Genomic DNA, 24719 nt, shown 5'->3' with positions numbered 1-24719 from the left:
CCGAAAACCACTGCTCTGCCCTAAACCCAAAAACACCAGCCACAGCACGACCTCCTACACTGCACGAACACCACTGCACTGCCCTAAACCCTAACACACCAGCCCCAGCACGACCCCCTACACTGCCCGAACACCACTGCACTGCCCTAAATCCTGAAACACCACCCCCAGCACGACCCCCTACACTTATCGAACACCACTGCACTGCCCTAAACCCTGAAACACCACCCCCAGCACAACCCCCTACACTGCCCGAACACCACTGCACTGCCCTAAACCCTGAACCACCACCCCAGCACGACCTCCTGCACTTCCCAATCACCACTGCACTGCCCTAAACCCTGAAACACCAGCCCCAGCACGACCCCCTACACTGCCCGAGCACCACTGCACTGTCCTAAACCCTGAAACCCCACCCCCAGCACAACCCCCTACACTGCCCGAACAAAACTGCACTTCCCTTAACCCTGAAACACCACCCCCCTGCACGACCCCCTACACTGCCCGAAAACCACTGCACTGCTCTAAACCCTGAAACACCACCCCCAGCAAGACCCCCTACACTGCCCAAACACCACTGCCCTAAACCCTGAAACACCAACCCCTGCACGATCCCCTACATTGCCCGAACACCACCGCACTGCCCTAAACCCTGAAACACCACCCCCTTGCATGACACCCTACACTGCCCGAAAACCACTGCCCTAAACCCTGAAACACCACCCCCTGCACGATCCCCTACACTGCCCAAACATCACTGCACTGCCCTAAACCCTGAAACACCACCCCCCTGCATGACCCCTTACACTGCCTGAACACCACTGCACTGCCCTAAACCCTGAAACACCACCCCCGCACAACCCCCTACATTGCCCCAACAACACTGCCCTGCCCTAAACACTGAAACACCACCCCCAGCAAGTCCCCTACTATGCACAATCACCACTTCACTGCCCTAAATCCTGAAACTCTACCCCCAGCACGACCCCCTACACTGCCCGAACACCACTGCACTGCCCTTAGCCCTGAAACACTAGCCCCAGCACGACCCCCTACACTGCCTGAACACTATAAACTTTTCCTGCCACCGGGAGTCATGCTGGGGGTGGTGTTTCAGGGTTTAGGGCAGTGCAGTGGTGTTCGGGCAGTGTAGGGGGTTGTGCAGGCTCCACTGGGTCGGTCCTGCTAGTATTACCTGTTTCTCATGCTCACAATCATTTTATTTTTTTCATAATGTCCTCCCAGGGTACTTGAAATGCCAGTGAGCGTTCCACTCCGCATTCCTTTGTTGGGGTACTGTTTTCCCCCTACACTGCCCAAACACCACTGCACTGCCCTAAACCTTGAAACACCACCCCATGCACGACCCCCTACCCTTATGCAGTTTTCCCCATACTTGGTCATCTTTCTTACTTGGGACAGGGGCTTTCGCATTCACTTCTGTCCCTTGCTATACCTCTGGGCTTATGCTAAATGTTCCGTGTTTGTCATGTGGGTGTGTGATATCTTTGTATAAATCATGCTTAAACCAGGGAGCTCCACACCTGCGATATAAGGGTGGAGACGACCTGAGCATGCACTTCTCCACAATGCACAGCATGCTATTGTTTGTTCTGTTAATGTTCTTTGCTCTATCTTCCTATTTAGGTCAGTTTTTATCCTGAAGGTATACTACATACCAGTGTGATATTTTGACGGGTACCGCATAACTCACAGATACTTGTCATGGACCCATACACAACTAGATTAGGACGCTGGTCCTGATGAACTGCCATGATCTTTTCAACAGTAACTAGGCAAGACATATCTGGAGCTTCCTTTAAAACATCAACTTGTGCTCGATAGGACCATTGTTTCCATTTCTAGCCAGCCTATGTTTTTAATCATAACAAGGGAACACGATTATTAACATTTCCTTGTGTTTTTCCAGCTGTTTTTCCCTCACCTCTACCCCAGTCTACTCACATTATCACACCCACACTGCACCTCACTCTTCTCATGGGGCAAAAAACAAATGAACTCCGGCAAAGTGCCCCCCTGTGGGCAGTGACAGCCCAATTAGGAGCTGCCCGATGATGAAGCATGACACCCCTTGGGTGTGTGATGGTGAAGCATGACACCCCTTGGGTGTGCGATGATGAAGCATGACACCCCTTGGGTGTGCGATGATGAAGCATGACACCCCTCTGGTGTGTGATGATGAAGCATGACACCCCTCGGGTGTGTGATGATGAAGCATGACACCCCTTGGGTGTGTGATGATGAAGCATGACACCCCTTGGGTGTGTGATGATGAAGCATGACACCCCTTGGGTGTGTGATGGTGAAGCATGACACCCCTTGGGTGTGTGATGATGAAGCATGACACCTCTCGGGTGTGTGATGATGAAGCATGACACCCCTCGGGTGTGTGATGATGAAGCATGACACCCCTCGGGTGTGCGATGATGAAGCATGACACCCCTTGGGTGTGCGATGATGAAGCATGACACCCCTCGGGTGTGTGATGATGAAGCATGACACCCCTCTGGTGTGTGATGATGAAGCATGACACCCCTTGGGTGTGTGATGGTGAAGCATGACACCCCTCGGGTGTGTGATGGTGAAGCATGACACCCCTCGGGTGTGTGATGGTGAAGCATGACACCCCTCGGGTGTGCGATGATGAAGCATGACACCCCTCGGGTGTGTGATGATGAAGCATGACACCCCTCGGGTGTGCGATGATGAAGCATGACACCCCTCGGGTGTGTGATGATGAAGCATGACACCCCTCGGGTGTGTGATGGTGAAGCATGACACCCCTTGGGTGTGTGATGGTGAAGCATGACACCCCTCGGGTGTGTGATGGTGAAGCATGACACCCCTCGGGTGTGTGATGATGAAGCATGACACCCCTCGGGTGTGCGATGATGAAGCATGACACCTCTCGGGTGTGCGATGATGAAGCATGACACCTCTCGGGTGTGCGATGATGAAGCATGACACCCCTTGGGTGTGCGATGATGAAGCATGACACCTCTCGGGTGTGTGATGATGAAGCATGACACCCCTCGGGTGTGTGATGATGAAGCATGACACCCCTTGGGTGTGTGATGATGAAGCATGACACCCCTTGGGTGTGTGATGATGAAGCATGACACCTCTCGGGTGTGTGATGATGAAGCATGACACCCCTCGGGTGTGTGATGGTGAAGCATGACACCCCTCGGGTGTGCGATGGTGAAGCATGACACCCCTCGGGTGTGTGATGATGAAGCATGACACCCCTCGGGTGTGTGATGGTGAAGCATGACACCCCTCGGGTGTGTGATGGTGAAGCATGACACCCCTTGGGTGTGTGATGGTGAAGCATGACACCCCTCGGGTGTGTGATGGTGAAGCATGACACCCCTTGGGTGTGTGATGATGAAGCATGACACCCCTTGGGTGTGTGATGATGAAGCATGACACCCCTCGGGTGTGTGATGGTGAAGCATGACACCCCTCGGGTGTGTGATGGTGAAGCATGACACCCCTTGGGTGTGTGATGATGAAGCATGACACCCCTTGGGTGTGTGATGATGAAGCATGACACCCCTTGGGTGTGTGATGGTGAAGCATGACACCCCTTGGGTGTGTGATGATGAAGCATGACACCCCTCGGGTGTGTGATGATGAAGCATGACACCCCTCGGGTGTGTGATGATGAAGCATGACACCCCTTGGGTGTGTGATGATGAAGCATGACACCCCTCGGGTGTGTGATGATGAAGCATGACACCCCTCGGGTGTGTGATGATGAAGCATGACACCCCTCGGGTGTGTGATGGTGAAGCATGACACCCCTCGGGTGTGTGATGATGAAGCATGACACCCCTTGGGTGTGTGATGATGAAGCATGACACCCCTTGGGTGTGTGATGGTGAAGCATGACACCCCTCGGGTGTGTGATGATGAAGCATGACACCCCTCTGGTGTGTGATGGTGAAGCATGACACCCCTCGGGTGTGTGATGATGAAGCATGACACCCCTCGGGTGTGCGATGGTGAAGCATGACACCCCTCGGGTGTGTGATGGTGAAGCATGACACCCCTTGGGTGTGTGATGATGAAGCATGACACCCCTTGGGTGTGTGATGGTGAAGCATGACACCCCTCGGGTGTGCGATGGTGAAGCATGACACCCCTCGGGTGTGTGATGGTGAAGCATGACACCCCTTGGGTGTGTGATGATGAAGCATGTCACCCCTCGGGTGTGTGATGATGAAGCATGACACCCCTCGGGTGTGTGATGGTGAAGCATGACACCCCTTGGGTGTGTGATGATGAAGCATGACACCCCTTGGGTGTGTGATGATGAAGCATGACACCCCTTGGGTGTGTGATGATGAAGCATGACACCCCTTGGGTGTGTGATGGTGAAGCATGACACCCCTCTGGTGTGTGATGATGAAGCATGACACCCCTCGGGTGTGTGATGATGAAGCATGACACCCCTTGGGTGTGTGATGGTGAAGCATGACACCCCTCGGGTGTGCGATGGTGAAGCATGACACCCCTCGGGTGTGCGATGATGAAGCATGACACCCCTCGGGTGTGCGATGGTGAAGCATGACACCCCTCGGGTGTGTGATGGTGAAGCATGACACCCCTCGGGTGTGTGATGATGAAGCATGACACCCCTTGGGTGTGTGATGGTGAAGCATGACACCCCTCGGGTGTGTGAGGGCCCTTGCTCCTGAGGGATCAGATCCCCGATCTGTCTCTTCAAGTAGGGTTGGACCTTTTCTTTCCCTCTTCTGTCAGGAACTGCACACCTTTCACTGTACATGGATACATGTATGCAATATCCATCAGACCCCTCAGTCACTTCCGTTATGTATCTTATTCCTGCATCAGGTACCTTGGGGGTTCCAAGCGCCTTTCGGCGACTGAGCCCTGGGTTTCTTTGATCCTCAAACAAGAAATGACCTCCCCATCTCTCTGCCTTCCCTCACTGACCATCTAACATACAGAAGTGTTCAAAACGTGGCTGTCATGCTGCAGCACAATTTTGTTATATTTTTTACGTTCTAGGAAGAGCATAACAAAGGTATTCGGTGTATTTTAGTCACTGAGATTCCCAAAGGTGAACGCTGGACTTTTAAAAAAATTATTCAAATGAAGCGCCCTGGGCAGCAGCCTCGGAAGCCATCGGGAGTGGGTACAGAAAGCGGCCATGGGACACTTCCAGAGACACTGTGTACTGTTGTCCACTGCAGTGTTCAGCAGTCTGTGGGGCAGTGGGAAGAGAGTACAGAGGGGAGTCCAGGGGCCACACTCAGAGCCAGTGTGTACTGTGCACTGGAGTGTTCAGTGGGCTGTGGGGCTGTGAGGAGTGGGTACAGAGTGGGTCCAAGGGCCACCTCCAGAGCCACTCTGTACTGTTCACTGGAGTGTTCAGTTGGCAGTGGGGTGTGGGTACTGAGGTGGTCCAGGAGTCACACCCAGAGCCACTGTGCACTGTCGGCTGGAGTGTTCAGAGTTCTGTGGGGCTGTGTGGTGTGGGTACTGAGGTCAGTCAGGGGTCACACGGAGAGCCACTGTGCATTGTCCACTAGAGTGTTCAGCAGTCTCTGGCCCTGTGCAGAGATGGCACAGAGGGTAGCCAGGGGCCACACCCAGACCCGCAGTGTACGGTCCACTGCAGTGTTCAGCAGTCTGTGGGGCAGTGAGAAGAGAGTACAGAGGGGAGTCCAGGGGCCACACTCAGAGCCACTGTGTACTGTGCACTGGAGTGTTCAGTGGGCTGTGGGGCTGTGAGGAGTGGGTACAGAGTGGGTCCAAGGGCCACACCCAGAGCCACACTGTACTGTTCACTGGAGTGTTCAGTGGGCAGTGGGGTGTGGGTACTGAGGTGGTCCAGGAGTCACACCCAGAGCCACTGTGCACTGTCGGCTGGAGTGTTCAGAGTTCTGTGGGGCTGTGTGGTGTGGGTACTGAGGTCAGTCAGGGGTCACACGCAGAGCCACTGTGCATTGTCCACTAGAGTGTTCAGCGGTCTCTGGGCCTGTGCAGAGATGGCACAGAGGGTAGCCAGGGGCTACACCCAGACCCGCAGTGTACGGTCCACTGCAGTGTTAATCAGTCTGTGGGGCTGTGGGAAGTGGGCATAGTGTTTGGGACATTGCACAGCTGGTTCTGGTGCCACAGGACAAAGGATGCACCCTGCGCCAGAGTGAGTTGCAGGATGTACAAACGTGTGTAATATGCAAACCTTTTGTTCAATAACTTATTAATATATTAAAATGTATTTATATCGCACAAAACAGCTGCTCGAAAAGGAAGCATATGGGCACCAGACAGAGAATCAATAATGGCAAAGGAAGCAGAGAAATCCCTTCTAACTCGCCTCATTCCATTGAAAGGCAGGTTCTCAGGTTAGCCTTGAAGACTGGCCCTATTTCAAGACAGCGAAGCAGGTCCTGCAAAGAGTTCCATAGCTCAGCTGCCTGAAAGGGAAAGAACTGCCCCTGATCCGCTCCTGTTTATTGTAGGAATATTAAGTATTATTCTAAGAACATTGTTGCACTCTTTGTAATCTATTCAACAGTCTCACTGGTAGTCCCAAATACAGGACATTTGCATAATCCAGCCTAGTAGTTGCTAGGGGGTGTATAATATCTTTTACTGTTTCAACTGGAAGACATTGTAGAATCTTTCTTAAGGCCTTTAATGAGGCAAAGAAACTGAAACACTAGCTGGACCTGTGGTTGGAAGAATAGTTCTGGGTCTTGTTTAACCCTCAAATGTCCGGCTACTGTGGTTGGCCTCAGGGCAACCATCAACTCTGAAAAGCCAAATTCTTTGAATGTCCAGAGGCCATGCATTTCCGAATATAATAATTTCTGCTTTGCCTGAGTTTACTTGAAGGCAACTACTTTGCATCAATCCTACAACTGCCGACAGACATCCCTGAAGACCTTCAGGAGTGGTGTCGTCCAGTTGTTGAAGCGCCAGCATCAGCTGCGTGTCGTCTGCATAAGATATTATATTGAATCCCCACAACTGTACTCAAGGGTGCTATAGATTTATTAAAGAGGGTAGGGCTAAGCGCTGACCGCTGTGGAACCCCACATCTTATATCTCTGAAACAGGAATAAAGAGGTGATAAAAACACTGCTTGCCTTCTGTTTGACAGCAAAGAGCGAATCCATTGTAAGGGTTTTCTGAAATACCTGCACTCATCGCTCTCCAAAGCAAAGCGTCATGAGACGCTGTATCGAATGCCGCCGATAAATCAAGGAGAATGACCACCGATTCTTTTCCACTATCGAGGGTATTTTTAATACATGTTGTCGCCTCGAAAAGGGCTGTTTCAGTGCTGAAGCCCGAAAGCCAGACTGAGACCTGTGTTGGACACCGTCCTTCCTAAATGGTTATTAATCTGGACATTGACCACAGTGTTCTGCTGTGCCTTTAGTCTTTCTTTACTTCCTACCCTGCGGGTCATGTCATTCTGTGGGATGTTCTGCTCTGACTTCGTGGGGCTTCTAATTCAGTTGTCGGATGAACCTGCTGTACTGAGCTTCCTTGGCATGGGGTTCCTGTTACTAATAAACTTGGAACAAGTGTACCCTGTGTCTGCTGCCTTCCTGGATGGATGAACTTACAACACACAGCTCCTAGCACTCTCCCCCTTTGCTGGAAATAATGAGATGGGTCTGTAATTACTCAGGATTAACGGGCCTGCGTTTGTCTTTTTCACTAAAGCCCTGATTAGGGCTTTCTTCAAAACATTTGAATATTTTCCTTGCATAAGTGACAAGTTAAATAAGGAGCTGACCAAGCCATTTAGGAAAGAAGCTGTCCTGGAGAGACTGTGCGGAGGACAGAGATCGAGCGGAGAACCTGGTTTTATTTTTAAATGGCTTCTTTCGACCTTTCTGGCGATATCTGTTTAAAAGTTGTCAACTGGGACCCAGGTGTGTTATGGCAGTGGAAGTTTGAAGCTGTGTCATTGACCCTTCAAAGCTGGAATATATCTCTCCTACTTTTCCCTGAAAGAAAAAAGCTGGATTATCCACTGAGGTCTGAGGTGCAGGAATTAAAGAAGAATTTACTATTTGAAGACAGCTCTTGAAGAGTTTTCAGCTACTGTAATTTCTCTTGTAAACAACTCTACTTTTGCTTTCTTAATATTTTTGTTTAAAGCCCTTAATGCTTTTTTATAATAATTTTCCTCATCTTCTAATTTCTTGTGGCGTCTCCAGGCTCTTTCCAGCTGTTAACATTTGCATTATTTCAGCTAAAGAGCTGCTGAAAGCCATGCAGCTGTGGGGGATTTTCTTCTTTTCACGCTTGTTTTAAATGGGGGCAGTTTGTTCATCTAGGGCCAGATGTACGACCCTATTTTGCATTCACAAATGGGTTTGCAACCCGTATGCGCATGCAGAATGTCACAGGGCCATGTGCAATTCCTAAATAGTGATTCACAATTTATTTGTGACTCGCTACTTGGGAATTGCGAGACGCTATTAGGAAGGGGTGTTCCCTCCCCCTACTAGCGACCCCAAGGCCATGTATGAATAATTTGCAACCGCAATTGCGGTCGCAAAACACTTGCAAATTACCACCCTCTTCATGAGGTTGGTAATACACTTGCATAAGAGAAGGGGTGGGTCCCCAGGGGACCCCTTCCCCGTTGCAAATGCAGGGGAAAATATATTTTAGGGGCAGGCAGCGCATCCCGGTTTCCTTTAAGGAAAACAGGCTTCATTTAAAGAAAAAAACCTGCTTTAATGAAAAGCAAATGCAAAAACAACAGTTGATGGACAGAATGCAGAACAATGTCATACATTCACCCCAGTACAGAGATCTGGCCTAAATCCATCGTTTTTTTGCTCACCATGCCATTCCAGTTTGAACCCAGCCATATGCAAATCAGTCTTGACCCTGTGCCTCATGGGAACAGTCCAGCCCGAACTGCCAAGCCAGGTCCTCCCTGGACTGGAAAAAAGCATCCTAGGACTGGAAAAAAGCATCCTAGGACCGGTTTCGGGGTTTCACCCCTCTTCAGCCAGGATAGCTTGATTCCAGTGGCATGGAGAGCACGGGACCCACGTCTGAGCATTCCCGTCCCACTCGGGGTGACAAATGCAAAAACAACAATTGATGGACAGAATGCAGAACAATGTCATACATTCACCCCAGTACAGAGATCTGGGCCTAAATCCATCGTTTTTTTGCTCACCATGCTGTTCCAGTTTGAACCCAGCCATATGCAAATCAGTCTTGACCCTGTGCTGAGCCCAGCAGGCCACCATCCCTGGGAAGGCCAGCCATTCCCAATGGGGTCGCAAAATACGAGTGGCTCAGTAATATTCATGAGCCTCACATTTTGCGACCCCATTGGAAATTGCAATGTGTCTCTGACTATGTAGTAAATTGTAAATTGGGCCTCGCAACCGAGCGCAAATTATGAGGCGCAATTTAAAAGGGTCATACATCTGGCCCCTAGTGCCCTATTAATGGTGCTGACAGCTTCGTCAAATTCTTCCTCCATTTCAATTTTAATGTGCACACAGATATTTTCTAAATTGGTATCAGATATAGGATGCCACTGGTGTGACTTCTTAGCGTGTCTATCACCCTCACGCTGAATATCAGTCACTGTTCGGTTGAACGGAACCAGCAAGTAAACTGTCCAAACCAGTGGAAGGGTTTTTTCCATGACTAGTGAGGTGATATTATGAAAGATGACATTAAGCGCACGGCCATCTTTATGAGTCGAACCTTCTATGAGTGCTGCAGGGTGCCAAGGCAATCAGGGACATGTTCCACGATCATTATGGGTGTGCAGTGTGCTACACGTTCTTGTGCATGTGTGCCATTGTGCCCTTCTCCCCCCGTCCCCCTGTCCCTGGTGGTTACTCACCCTGTTGCTGTTGGGTCAGGTCGTATCGTGCTGTGTCCAGACCCCCCAATCCTTCCACCGTCTCCACACTTCTGACTGTGGCCGCCATTTGCTCCAGCTCATCCAGCTCCTCCTGTATCGCAGGACTCCCACCTCCAGTGGCCGTTGCTGCCTTCCTGTTGGCGGCGAGCTTCTCCTTGGTTTGGCTGTGCACTTCATGCCAGCACCTCTTGACCTCCTCCAGTGGCCTCCTCGAGACTCCGACTGCTTTGACTTTGGTAACGATGGCCTGCCATTTTTCCGTTTGGGTTGCCAGTGCCGCAGTGGAGGTGCCGAACAGTTGTTAATGGTGTTCTGTCACCTCCGTGAAGATGATCCGGTCTTCCTGCTGACTGAACCCCGTCTTCCTCTTCCTCTTGTCTTTGCCCTTCCCTGAACCCGAGGTTCCTGGCTTGTAAACCGTGGGGCTTGTGAAGTTTGGCTTGTCCTCTGCACTCGGTCCGGGTGCATCCATGTTGCTATGCAGTTTGCATTTGTTTTTGCCTTTTTTTTCTTTCTTTTATGGCACTTTTTCCCCCCAGAGGGGTGGAATTTGCAGGCCTGTGGCTGGTGTTCGATGATTTCTGTACCGCGATTGGCCTCATCGCATTTTTTGTAGCGTTCGTGTTATGCATTTTTGCGGCGTCACGTTGATTTTCACGCTGACATTTGACACGTTATCTGGTGACTATCGCGTGCTACCGCCTTGTTGTGAACTCCACATTGTCACTGGGTTATTTTCCCGAGATGGGCTGCGATATTGAAAGTTGGGTTACGCTACTCTTTCGGTAGTTATCACACGTTCTTGTGAATATACCCCTTAATATTTTATAATTAAATAACAAAGATGTACTATTCTATATATTTTAATATTCTTTTTGAAATCATTATATTTCTAGCTATTTTAAATAATTGAATTTAATTTAACATTATTTCCTATATGATGTTTTTTTCCCTTTCTCAATTATTTTCTAAGGGAGGGTGTTGCAATGGTTAGCCATTGGTAGTGCTAGACATACTACAAAAGTGTAAGTTATTACAAAAGTACAGTTTGTGAATACCACAAAGTAGTTAACTTACTCAAAAGTGTAAGTTGCATTTGTGAATCAGGCCTCCTTTGTAAGAGAGAAATTCTGCCCAGATCAAGAGAGGTGTTGTAGCAGAAGAAGCAGCTTATGGCAAAGATGCACGGCAAGAAGACATCTCTACTCTCAATGAATTAATAGGGTTAATATCACCAGAATATCAACTTATACATAAGCAAAAACTGGAATACAGTTCTATCTGCATTGCTGTCGCTGTGTGAGGTGTTGGCATCGCATCTTGCCCCCTCTTTAGCGATGAACGTTTTTTAGATTTGTAGACACATTGCTGGTCTAGAATGGTGTCCCAGCCTCTTTCGCTCTTCCTGTCTATTTCCCTCTCTCTTTCTCTCTCGGGCTTTCTTAATTCCCCCATCTCTTTCATTTTCCTTCACTCTTCTCTCTATCTCTATCTCAGGCTCTCTTTCTCTATATCTTCCAATCTCTCTAGCTTCCTTTTTTCTCTCATTCTGTCTCTGGCTCTCCTCCTCTCGCCTTTTCTCTCGCTCTGCACTTTCTTCTTCTCTCTTCTTTTTTTATGTTTCTCTCTTTCACTTCAACCTTGTGCTATGGACAATATAGCCAGGATTCAGAAAACACATTATGGCTGATTTACAAAAGTATTTATGAGTAATGGGATTTATAATGGAATAATACTACAAGAGTAATATTTACATACTTTCTTTTTCCTTCACTCTTTTTCACTGATACTCAGACTCTCTTCCACTTCCCCCTCTATCTCTCCTTTTCTTGATCTATTTCTGCCTGTATCCATCTTTCTCTTGCTTCCTCTCTCTATTCCAGCTGTTTCTTTCTCTCTATCTGCATTTCACTCATTCCCTCTTCTCTCTCTCTGTTCCCTTTATCTTGCTCTGTGCCTTTCATGCTCTCCTAGTCTTTCTCTCAACTCTTTGTCTCTTTCTCTGTCTCTGTCTGTCTCTCTCTTTCTATTCAGCTTCCCCCTCTGGCTCTCTTCCTCTCACTTTTCTTTTAGTCTTTTACCTTTTCCCTTTGTCTCTGTCTGCCTGTAGCTCTCCTTCTTCTGAGTCCTCAACCTCTCTCTCTCTCTCTCTCTCTCTCTTTAAATCAGTCCCTCTTCTTTTTCCCCCACAGCAGTGACCCAGTGTGACCAGCAAAACAAACAAGGAGGAGCCGGTGGACAGGACTACACCTGCCCAAGAGACAAGTCTGGAACTGAAGATTCCTCTTCCTGGATCGGTGTATTGCCCTACCTGAGAGAGACATTATGTCTCCGCGCAGGTAAGTGTACTTTATTTCAAAGTTTAGAGCTTGTTTGTTGATTTTAAAAATATAGTACCAGAAATGTAACTTTAAGCACCTTAACAGGAGTATTGTTAGGTTAAAGTATCTTTTCTTGCCAGGCCTCCTGCCTTTTATAGATCAAAAACCCATTAAAATGCAAGAAACGTCTGACCCTGAACTCAAGATCACAGAGGAATGTGAGCGAGGTGGAAAAGAAAATATGCAATAAAGAAATGAAAATAATCCAGTACAACAGAAAACAGATAACAAAGCATTACAGAAACAGAGAACATCTAATGGTGGAATCCGTAAACCCTTGCCTCGGAGATGTACAACATAGGTCCAAGAGGGCTGGACCCAGACCATAGGATAACTACACGAGATACCTTTACATACACTCAAACCATTATACCCTCGGATAACTACATGAGATACCTTTACATACACTCAAACCATTATACCATAGGATAACTACACAAGATACCTTTACATACACTCCAACCATTATACCATAGGATAACTACACGAGATACCTTAACATACACTCAGACCATTATACCATAGGATAACTACACAAGATACCTTTACATACACTCCAACCATTATACCATAGGATAACTACACGAGATACCTTAACATACACTCCAACCATTATACCATAGGATAACTACACGAGATACCTTAACATACACTCCAACCATTATACCATAGGATAAACTACACGAGATACCTTTACATACACTCAGACCATTATACCATAGGATAACTACACAAGATACCTTTACATACACTCCAACCATTATACCATAGGATAACTACACGAGATACCTTAACATACACTCCAACCATTATACCATAGGATAACTACACGAGATACCTTTACATACACTCCAACCATTATACCATAGGATAACTACACGAGATACCTTTACATACACTCAGACCATTATACCGTAGGATAACTACACGAGATACCTTTACATACACTCCAACCATTATACCATAGGATAACTACACGAGATACCTTTACATACACTCCAACCATTATACCATAGGATAACTACACAAGATACCTTAACATACACTCCAACCATTATATCATAGGATAACTACACGAGATACCTTTACATACACTCCAACCATTATACCCTCGGATAACTACACAAGATACCTTAACATACACTCCAACCATTATACCATAGGATAACTACACGAGATACCTTAACATACACTCCAACCATTATATCATAGGATAACTACACGAGATACCTTTACATACACTCCAACCATTATATCATAGGATAACTACACGAGATACCTTTACTTACAATCCAACCATTATACCATAGGATAACTACACGAGATACCTTTACATACACTCCAACCATTATATCATAGGATAACTACACGAGATACCTTTACATACACTCAAACCATTATACCGTAGGATAACTACACGAGATACCTTTACATACACTCCAACCATTATACCATAGGATAACTACACGAGATACCTTTACATACACTCCAACCATTATACCGTAGGATAACTACACGAGATACCTTAACATACACTCCAACCATTATACCATAGGATAACTACACGAGATACCTTAACATACACTCCAACCATTATACCATAGGATAACTACACGAGATACCTTAACATACACTCCAACCATTATACCATAGGATAACTACACGAGATACCTTTACATACACTCCAACCATTATACCATAGGATAACTACACGAGATACCTTTACATACACTCCAACCATTATACCGTAGGATAACTACACGAGATACCTTTACATACACTCCAACCATTATACCATAGGATAACTACACGAGATACCTTAACATACACTCCAACCATTATACCATAGGATAACTACACGAGATACCTTAACATACACTCCAACCATTATACCATAGGATAACTACACGAGATACCTTTACATACACTCCAACCATTATACCATAGGATAACTACATGAGATACCTTTACATACACTCCAACCATTATACCATAGGATAACTACACGAGATACCTTTACATACACTCAAACCATTATACCGTAGGATAACTACACGAGATACCTTTACATACACTCCAACCATTATACCATAGGATAACTACACGAGATACCTTTACATACACTCCAACCATTATACCATAGGATAACTACACGAGATACCTTTACATACACTCCAACCATTATACCATAGGATAACTACACAAGATACCTTAACATACACTCCAACCATTATATCATAGGATAACTACACGAGATACCTTTACATACACTCCAACCATTATACCCTCGGATAACTACACAAGATACCTTAACATACACTCCAACCATTATACCATAGGATAACTACACGAGATACCTTAACATACACTCCAACCATTATACCATAGGATAACTACACGAGATACCTTAACATACACTCCAACCATTATATCATAGGATAACTACACGAGATACCTTTACATACACTCCAACCATTATATCATAGGATAACTACACGAGATACCTTTACATACACTCAAACCATTATACCGTAGGATAACTACACGAGATACCTTTACTTACAATCCAACCATTATACCATAGGATAACTACACGAGATACCTTTACATACACTCCAACCATTATATCATAGGATAACTACACGAGATACCTTTACATACACTCAAACCATTATACCGTAGGATAACTACACGAGATACCTTTACATACACTCCAACCATTATACCATAGGATAACTACACGAGATACCTTTACATACACTCCAACCATTATACCGTAGGATAACTACACGAGATACCTTAACATACACTCCAACCATTATACCATAGGATAACTACACGAGATACCTTAACATACACTCCAACCATTATACCATAGGATAACTACACGAGATACCTTAACATACACTCCAACCATTATACCATAGGATAACTACACGAGATACCTTTACATACACTCCAACCATTATACCATAGGATAACTACACGAGATACCTTTACATACACTCCAACCATTATACCGTAGGATAACTACACGAGATACCTTTACATACACTCCAACCATTATACCATAGGATAACTACACGAGATACCTTAACATACACTCCAACCATTATACCATAGGATAACTACACGAGATACCTTAACATACACTCCAACCATTATACCATAGGATAACTACACGAGATACCTTAACATACACTCCAACCATTATACCATAGGATAACTACATGAGATACCTTTACATACACTCCAACCATTATACCATAGGATAACTACACGAGATACCTTTACATACACTCAAACCATTATACCGTAGGATAACTACACGAGATACCTTTACTTACAATCCAACCATTATACCATAGGATAACTACACGAGATACCTTTACATACACTCCAACCATTATATCATAGGATAACTACACGAGATACCTTTACATACACTCAAACCATTATACCGTAGGATAACTACACGAGATACCTTTACATACACTCCAACCATTATACCATAGGATAACTACACGAGATACCTTTACATACACTCCAACCATTATACCGTAGGATAACTACACGAGATACCTTAACATACACTCCAACCATTATACCATAGGATAACTACACGAGATACCTTAACATACACTCCAACCATTATACCATAGGATAACTACACGAGATACCTTAACATACACTCCAACCATTATACCATAGGATAACTACACGAGATACCTTTACATACACTCCAACCATTATACCATAGGATAACTACACGAGATACCTTTACATACACTCCAACCATTATACCGTAGGATAACTACACGAGATACCTTTACATACACTCCAACCATTATACCATAGGATAACTACACGAGATACCTTAACATACACTCCAACCATTATACCATAGGATAACTACACGAGATACCTTAACATACACTCCAACCATTATACCATAGGATAACTACACGAGATACCTTTACATACACTCCAACCATTATACCATAGGATAACTACATGAGATACCTTTACATACACTCCAACCATTATACCATAGGATAACTACACGAGATACCTTTACATACACTCAAACCATTATACCGTAGGATAACTACACGAGATACCTTAACATACACTCCAACCATTATACCATAGGATAACTACACGAGATACCTTTACATACACTCCAACCATTATACCATAGGATAACTACACGAGATACCTTTACATACACTCCAACCATTATACCATAGGATAACTACACGAGATACCTTTACATACACTCCAACCATTATACCATAGGATAACTACACAAGATACCTTAACATACACTCCAACCATTATATCATAGGATAACTACACGAGATACCTTTACATACACTCCAACCATTATACCCTCGGATAACTACACAAGATACCTTAACATACACTCCAACCATTATACCATAGGATAACTACACGAGATACCTTAACATACACTCCAACCATTATACCATAGGATAACTACACGAGATACCTTAACATACACTCCAACCATTATATCATAGGATAACTACACGAGATACCTTTACATACACTCCAACCATTATATCATAGGATAACTACACGAGATACCTTTACATACACTCAAACCATTATACCGTAGGATAACTACACGAGATACCTTTACTTACAATCCAACCATTATACCATAGGATAACTACACGAGATACCTTTACATACACTCCAACCATTATATCATAGGATAACTACACGAGATACCTTTACATACACTCAAACCATTATACCGTAGGATAACTACACGAGATACCTTTACATACACTCCAACCATTATACCATAGGATAACTACACGAGATACCTTTACATACACTCAAACCATTATACCATAGGATAACTACACGAGATACCTTTACATACACTCCAACCATTATACCGTAGGATAACTACACGAGATACCTTAACATACACTCCAACCATTATACCATAGGATAACTACACGAGATACCTTAACATACACTCCAACCATTATACCATAGGATAACTACACGAGATACCTTAACATACACTCCAACCATTATACCATAGGATAACTACACGAGATACCTTTACATACACTCCAACCATTATACCATAGGATAACTACACGAGATACCTTTACATACACTCCAACCATTATACCGTAGGATAACTACACGAGATACCTTTACATACACTCCAACCATTATACCATAGGATAACTACACGAGATACCTTAACATACACTCCAACCATTATACCATAGGATAACTACACGAGATACCTTAACATACACTCCAACCATTATACCATAGGATAACTACACGAGATACCTTAACATACACTCCAACCATTATACCATAGGATAACTACACGAGATACCTTTACATACACTCCAACCATTATACCATAGGATAACTACATGAGATACCTTTACATACACTCCAACCATTATACCATAGGATAACTACACGAGATACCTTTACATACACTCAAACCATTATACCGTAGGATAACTACACGAGATACCTTAACATACACTCCAACCATTATACCATAGGATAACTACACGAGATACCTTTACATACACTCCAACCATTATACCATAGGATAACTACACGAGATACCTTTACATACACTCCAACCATTATACCATAGGATAACTACACGAGATACCTTAACATACACTCCAACCATTATACCATAGGATAACTACACGAGATACCTTTACATACACTCCAACCATTATACCATAGGATAACTACACGAGATACCTTTACATACACTCCAACCATTATACCATAGGATAACTACACGAGATACCTTTACATACACTCCAACCATTATACCATAGGATAACTACACAAGATACCTTTACATACACTCAAACCATTATACCATAGGATAACTACACGAGATACCTTTACTTACAATCCAACCATTATACCATAGGATAACTACACGAGATACCTTTACATACACTCCAACCATTATATCATAGGATAACTACACGAGATACCTTTACATACACTCAAACCATTATACCGTAGGATAACTACACGAGATACCTTTACATACACTCCAACCATTATACCATAGGATAACTACACGAGATACCTTTACATACACTCAAACCATTATACCGTAGGATAACTACACGAGATACCTTTACATACACTCCAACCATTATACCAAAGGATAACTACACGAGATACCTTTACATACACTCAAACCATTATACCATAGGATAACTACACGAGATACCTTAACATACACTCCAACCATTATACCATAGGATAACTACACGAGATACCTTAACATACACTCCAACCATTATACCATAGGATAACTACACGAGATACCTTTACATACACTCCAACCATTATACCATAGGATAACTACACGAGATACCTTTACATACACTCCAACCATTATACCATAGGATAACTACACGAGATACCTTTACATACACTCAAACCATTATACCCTCGGATAACTACACGAGATACCTTAACATACACTCCAACCATTATACCATAGGATAACTACACGAGATACCTTAACATACACTCCAACCATTATACCATAGGATAACTACACGAGATACCTTAACATACACTCCAACCATTATACCATAGGATAACTACACGAGATACCTTTACATACACTCAAACCATTATACCATAGGATAACTACACAAGATACCTTAACATACACTCCAACCATTATACCATAGGATAATTACACGAGATACCTTTACATACACTTAAACCATGATACCATAGAATACCTATTTGAAATGCATTTACATTAGGGTTAGGCGACATGTTTTGTTCCGCTCTCAGAATTGGTGAATTTTGTTCTTTCCGGAGGTAGTTTTTAACACAGAGGTCTGACCAAATTCCACCAATAGCCGCATGGCAGACTTTTCCTCCTTCAAGGCTCCAGATATGCGAGCTGGCGAGCATGAACGAGATTTAGCGTCCCCTAGCGACATTTTCTGACATGGGCGATGGCCAGTGTTTGTGAGCGGTTGTGGCCAGCGGGCTGTCATTGGAGCAGATAGGATCCGCTGCAGCTCAAGTAGATTTTCTACTGAGCGTCAGCAGAATCCCCTCGAATGATGGAGCGCGCTGGCTCAACGCATTGTGCCGTTCGTGCTGATTTTCAGCGCTGTTCGCGCTACTGGCGGCAAATTACAGGGTGAGCTGCATATTTTCCACCCATTAGCAGAATTCTGCAGAGTGTTGTGGAGTTTTTATTTAACTCTGTGGAATTTAGCTGAGGGAAACTGTGAATTCTGCCCTCCCCTAATTTACATTTCTTTAAACTTCAATAAAGATCCTTTTACTTCGCTATGAACTTTCTGTGACTGTGTCAGTACATTTTTGTTCCTAGTTCTGGTTTAGCTGATGACATTAAGAACTGGAAGTTTGAAGAATTTCTAACATTGTTGTCAGATAACATAGCCAAGGACAATTTCAACATAAATTATCTTGAAGACCATAAATAACAGAGCTCTAAACACGCCTGAACTTGATGCCAGACTAAATGGAATCCGCTTAATAAAATGTGGGAGTCTACTGTGCCTTGTCCAATAAAGGCAGCACTTCCCGTGAGTTCAGTGAGAGCTTCCAATCCACCCAGATATTACTATTCAAGCCCCTCAGGTCCACACACATCCTGTTGGAGTCATCGGTTTCAACTATACTATGGAAGAAAGCTACTCCGATGCTTCTATCGGTTCAATCCCTCCTATTTTGCCCCACTGGCCAATTTTAACCTTCAGATATTTAATATAAAAGGTTCATTCTTGACCTCAAGTGTTTCCTCAACACAATCTGGAGAAATCTGTCAAGATTCCTAATTAAATTGTGATACACAGGGATAATGTTCATCTACATGTCCTAACTCTGACCCCAGTCGGACTAGAATGATCTGTCTTTGGGCTGCAGTCAATCCCAGACCCTACATGTAATTGGCAGACCTATACCTCCTGCCCCAGTGTTCCCTGTTTTGATGTAAATCCTGTATATTAATCAGTAGGATTGGAGCTCTAGAAAGTATATAGGCTCTCTTTTCAAATCTCATCAGTGCATTGGTTCCTGTCTCATTGTCATTCCTACTTAATCGATTCAGTCTTTATTATTTAAATTGTACTTATATATCCTGCCCCCTTTTGGAGAGAAAGAGAATTGCTACTATCTTTCCATCTTTTATTTCATCTCAACTAAAATATTATTTTCACATAGGTTACTGTAATACACTAGATTTACAGACAGTACAGCCATCTTTTCCACATTACAATATTTATAAATGACGCCTCTACCATTCTGTTGTTAGAAGAATAATAGTCTTCCCGGCATCACATTCACTCACACAATATCAGGGAAATCCCGGTGGAGGAGGGGAGACACAGTCATGTGACTTTCCCATTTTAGTGCATCACAATGACAGATCGTATCTAATATCCGCCTCCTTCTTCTAGATACTTTTCTAAAACTATTATCGATTTTATACACAATGTTTCGGCTCATCAATTAACACCTTCATCATATATAGAAATCTCAGCTGTAGTATGGATCTTGGCGTGTATTTGGTAACAGCGCAGTATGGATGCTGCTGTGCATTTGGTAACAGCGCAGCATGGATCTTGGCATGTGTTTGGTAACAGCGCAGTATGGATGCTGCTGTGTATTTGGTGACAGCGCAGTATGGATCTTGGCATGTGTTTGGTAACAGCGCAGTATGGATGCTGCTGTGTATTTGGTGACAGCGCAGTATGGATCTTGGCATGTGTTTGGTAACAGCGCAGTATGGATGCTACTGTGTATTTGGTAACAGCGCAGTATGGATCTTGGCATGTGTTTGGTAACAGCGCAGCATGGATCTTGGCGTGTGTTTGGTAACAGCGCAGTATGGATGCTGCTGTGTATTTGGTGACAGCGCAGTATGGATGCTGCTGTGTATTTGGTGACAGCGCAGTATGGATGCTGCTGTGCATTTGGTAACAGCGCAGCATGGATCTTGGCATGTGTTTGGTAACAGCGCAGCATGGATCTTGGCGTGTGTTTGGTAACAGCGCAGTATGGATGCTGCTGTGTATTTGGTGACAGCGCAGTATGGATGCTGCTGTGTATTTGGTGACAGCGCAGTATGGATGCTGCTGTGCATTTGGTAACAGCGCAGCATGGATCTTGGCGTGTGTTTGGTAACAGCGCAGTATGGATGCTGCTGTGTATTTGGTGACAGCGCAGTATGGATGCTGCTGTGTATTTGGTGACAGCGCAGCATGGATCTTGGCGTGTGTTTGGTAACAGCGCAGTGTGGTTGCTGCTGTGTATTTGGTGACAGCGCAGTATGGATGCTGCTGTGTATTTGGTGACAGCGCAGTGTGGATGCCGGCGTGTATTTGGTAACAGCGCAGTATGGATGCTGCTGTGTATTTGGTGACAGCGCAGTGTGGATGCCGGCGTGTATTTGGTAACAGCGCAGTATGGATGCTGCTGTGTATTTGGTGACAGCGCAGTGTGGATGCCGGCGTGTATTTGGTGACAGCGCAGTATGGATGCTGCTGTGCATTTGGTGACAGCGCAGTGTGGATGCTGCTGTGTATTTGGTGACAGCGCAGTGTGGATGCCGCCGTGTATTTGGTAACAGTGCAGTGTGGATGCTGCTGTGTATTTGGTGACAGCGCAGTGTGGATGCTGCTGTGTATTTGGTAACAGTGCATTGTGGATGCCGGCGTGTATTTGGTAACAGCGCAGTATGGATGCTGCTGTGTATTTGGTAACAGCGCAGTGTGGATGCTGCTGTGTATTTGGTAACAGCGCAGTATGGATGCCGGCGTGTATTTGGTAACAGCGCAGTATGGATGCTGCTGTGTATTTGGTGACAGCGCAGTGTGGATGCCGGCGTGTATTTGGTGACAGCGCAGTATGGATGCTGCTGTGCATTTGGTGACAGCGCAGTGTGGATGCTGCTGTGTATTTGGTGACAGCGCAGTGTGGATGCCGCCGTGTATTTGGTAACAGTGCAGTGTGGATGCTGCTGTGTATTTGGTGACAGCGCAGTGTGGATGCTGCTGTGTATTTGGTAACAGTGCATTGTGGATGCCGGCGTGTATTTGGTAACAGCGCATTATGGATGCTGCTGTGTATTTGGTAACAGCGCAGTGTGGATGCTGCTGTGTATTTGGTGCCAGCGCAGTATGGATGCTGCTGTGTATTTGGTGACAGCGCAGTGTGGATGCCGGCGTGTATTTGGTAACAGCGCAGTATGGATGCTGGTGTGTATTTGGTAACAGCGCAGTGTGGATGCTGCTGTGTATTTGGTGACAGCGCAGTGTGGATGCTGCTGTGTATTTGGTGACAGCGCAGTGTGGATGCCGGCGTGTATTTGGTAACAGCGCAGTGTGGATGCTGCTGTGTATTTGGTAACAGTGCAGTGTGGATGCTGCTGTGTATTTGGTAACAGTGCAGTGTGGTTGCTGCTGTGTATTTGGTAACAGCGCAGTATGGATGCTGCTGTGTATTTGGTAACAGTGCAGTGTGGATGCTGGCGTGTATTTGGTAACAGCGCAGTGTGGATGCTGCTGTGTATTTGGTAACAGCGCAGTGTGGATGCTGCTGTGTATTTGGTAACAGTGCAGTGTGGTTGCTGCTGTGTATTTGGTAACAGCGCAGTATGGATGCTGCTGTGTATTTGGTGACAGCGCAGTATGGATGCTGCTGTGTATTTGGTGACAGCGCAGTGTGGATGCCGGCGTGTATTTGGTAACAGCGCAGTATGGATGCTGCTGTGTATTTGGTGACAGCGCAGTGTGGATGCCGGCGTGTATTTGGTGACAGCGCAGTATGGATGCTGCTGTGCATTTGGTGACAGCGCAGTGTGGATGCTGCTGTGTATTTGGTGACAGCGCAGTGTGGATGCCGCCGTGTATTTGGTAACAGTGCAGTGTGGATGCTGCTGTGTATTTGGTGACAGCGCAGTGTGGATGCTGCTGTGTATTTGGTAACAGTGCATTGTGGATGCCGGCGTGTATTTGGTAACAGCGCAGTATGGATGCTGCTGTGTATTTGGTAACAGCGCAGTGTGGATGCTGCTGTGTATTTGGTAACAGCGCAGTATGGATGCCGGCGTGTATTTGGTAACAGCGCAGTATGGATGCTGCTGTGTATTTGGTGACAGCGCAGTGTGGATGCCGGCGTGTATTTGGTGACAGCGCAGTATGGATGCTGCTGTGCATTTGGTGACAGCGCAGTGTGGATGCTGCTGTGTATTTGGTGACAGCGCAGTGTGGATGCCGCCGTGTATTTGGTAACAGTGCAGTGTGGATGCTGCTGTGTATTTGGTGACAGCGCAGTGTGGATGCTGCTGTGTATTTGGTAACAGTGCATTGTGGATGCCGGCGTGTATTTGGTAACAGCGCAGTATGGATGCTGCTGTGTATTTGGTAACAGCGCAGTGTGGATGCTGCTGTGTATTTGGTGCCAGCGCAGTATGGATGCTGCTGTGTATTTGGTGACAGCGCAGTGTGGATGCCGGCGTGTATTTGGTAACAGCGCAGTATGGATGCTGGTGTGTATTTGGTAACAGCGCAGTGTGGATGCTGCTGTGTATTTGGTGACAGCGCAGTGTGGATGCTGCTGTGTATTTGGTGACAGCGCAGTGTGGATGCCGGCGTGTATTTGGTAACAGCGCAGTGTGGATGCTGCTGTGTATTTGGTAACAGTGCAGTGTGGATGCTGCTGTGTATTTGGTAACAGTGCAGTGTGGTTGCTGCTGTGTATTTGGTAACAGCGCAGTATGGATGCTGCTGTGTATTTGGTAACAGTGCAGTGTGGATGCTGGCGTGTATTTGGTAACAGCGCAGTGTGGATGCTGCTGTGTATTTGGTAACAGCGCAGTGTGGATGCTGCTGTGTATTTGGTAACAGTGCAGTGTGGTTGCTGCTGTGTATTTGGTAACAGCGCAGTATGGATGCTGCTGTGTATTTGGTGACAGCGCAGTGTGGATGCCGCCGTGTATTTGGTAACAGTGCAGTGTGGATGCTGCTGTGTATTTGGTGACAGCGCAGTGTGGATGCCGCCGTGTATTTGGTAACAGTGCAGTGTGGATGCTGCTGTGTATTTGGTGACAGCGCAGTGTGGATGCTGCTGTGTATTTGGTAACAGTGCATTGTGGATGCCGGCGTGTATTTGGTAACAGCGCAGTATGGATGCTGCTGTGTATTTGGTAACAGCGCAGTGTGGATGCTGCTGTGTATTTGGTAACAGCGCAGTATGGATGCCGGCGTGTATTTGGTAACAGCGCAGTATGGATGCTGCTGTGTATTTGGTGACAGCGCAGTGTGGATGCCGGCGTGTATTTGGTGACAGCGCAGTATGGATGCTGCTGTGCATTT

The 24719-nt window shown here is 45.4% G+C and overlaps 1 protein-coding gene across 2 annotated transcripts in view; it reads left to right on the top strand.

The window, feature by feature from the left end:
• The window catches only part of LOC146829941 (collagen alpha-1(XII) chain-like), a 95204-nt gene that overhangs the window by 66278 nt on the left and 4207 nt on the right, over window positions 1-24719 (top strand). For both annotated transcript variants that reach the window (XM_085604202.1, XM_085604203.1), the window contains exon 4: window positions 12112-12258. In XM_085604202.1, the coding sequence (XP_085460328.1) occupies window positions 12112-12258 (147 nt within the window). The remainder of the gene's footprint in view (window positions 1-12111; window positions 12259-24719) is intronic.

The sequence above is a fragment of the Triturus cristatus genome, chromosome 5_1, assembly GCF_964204655.1.
Source record: "Triturus cristatus chromosome 5_1, aTriCri1.1, whole genome shotgun sequence".
In the NCBI taxonomy this organism is placed as follows: domain Eukaryota; kingdom Metazoa; phylum Chordata; class Amphibia; order Caudata; family Salamandridae; genus Triturus; species Triturus cristatus.
This window is presented reverse-complemented; position numbering and strand designations above follow the sequence as displayed.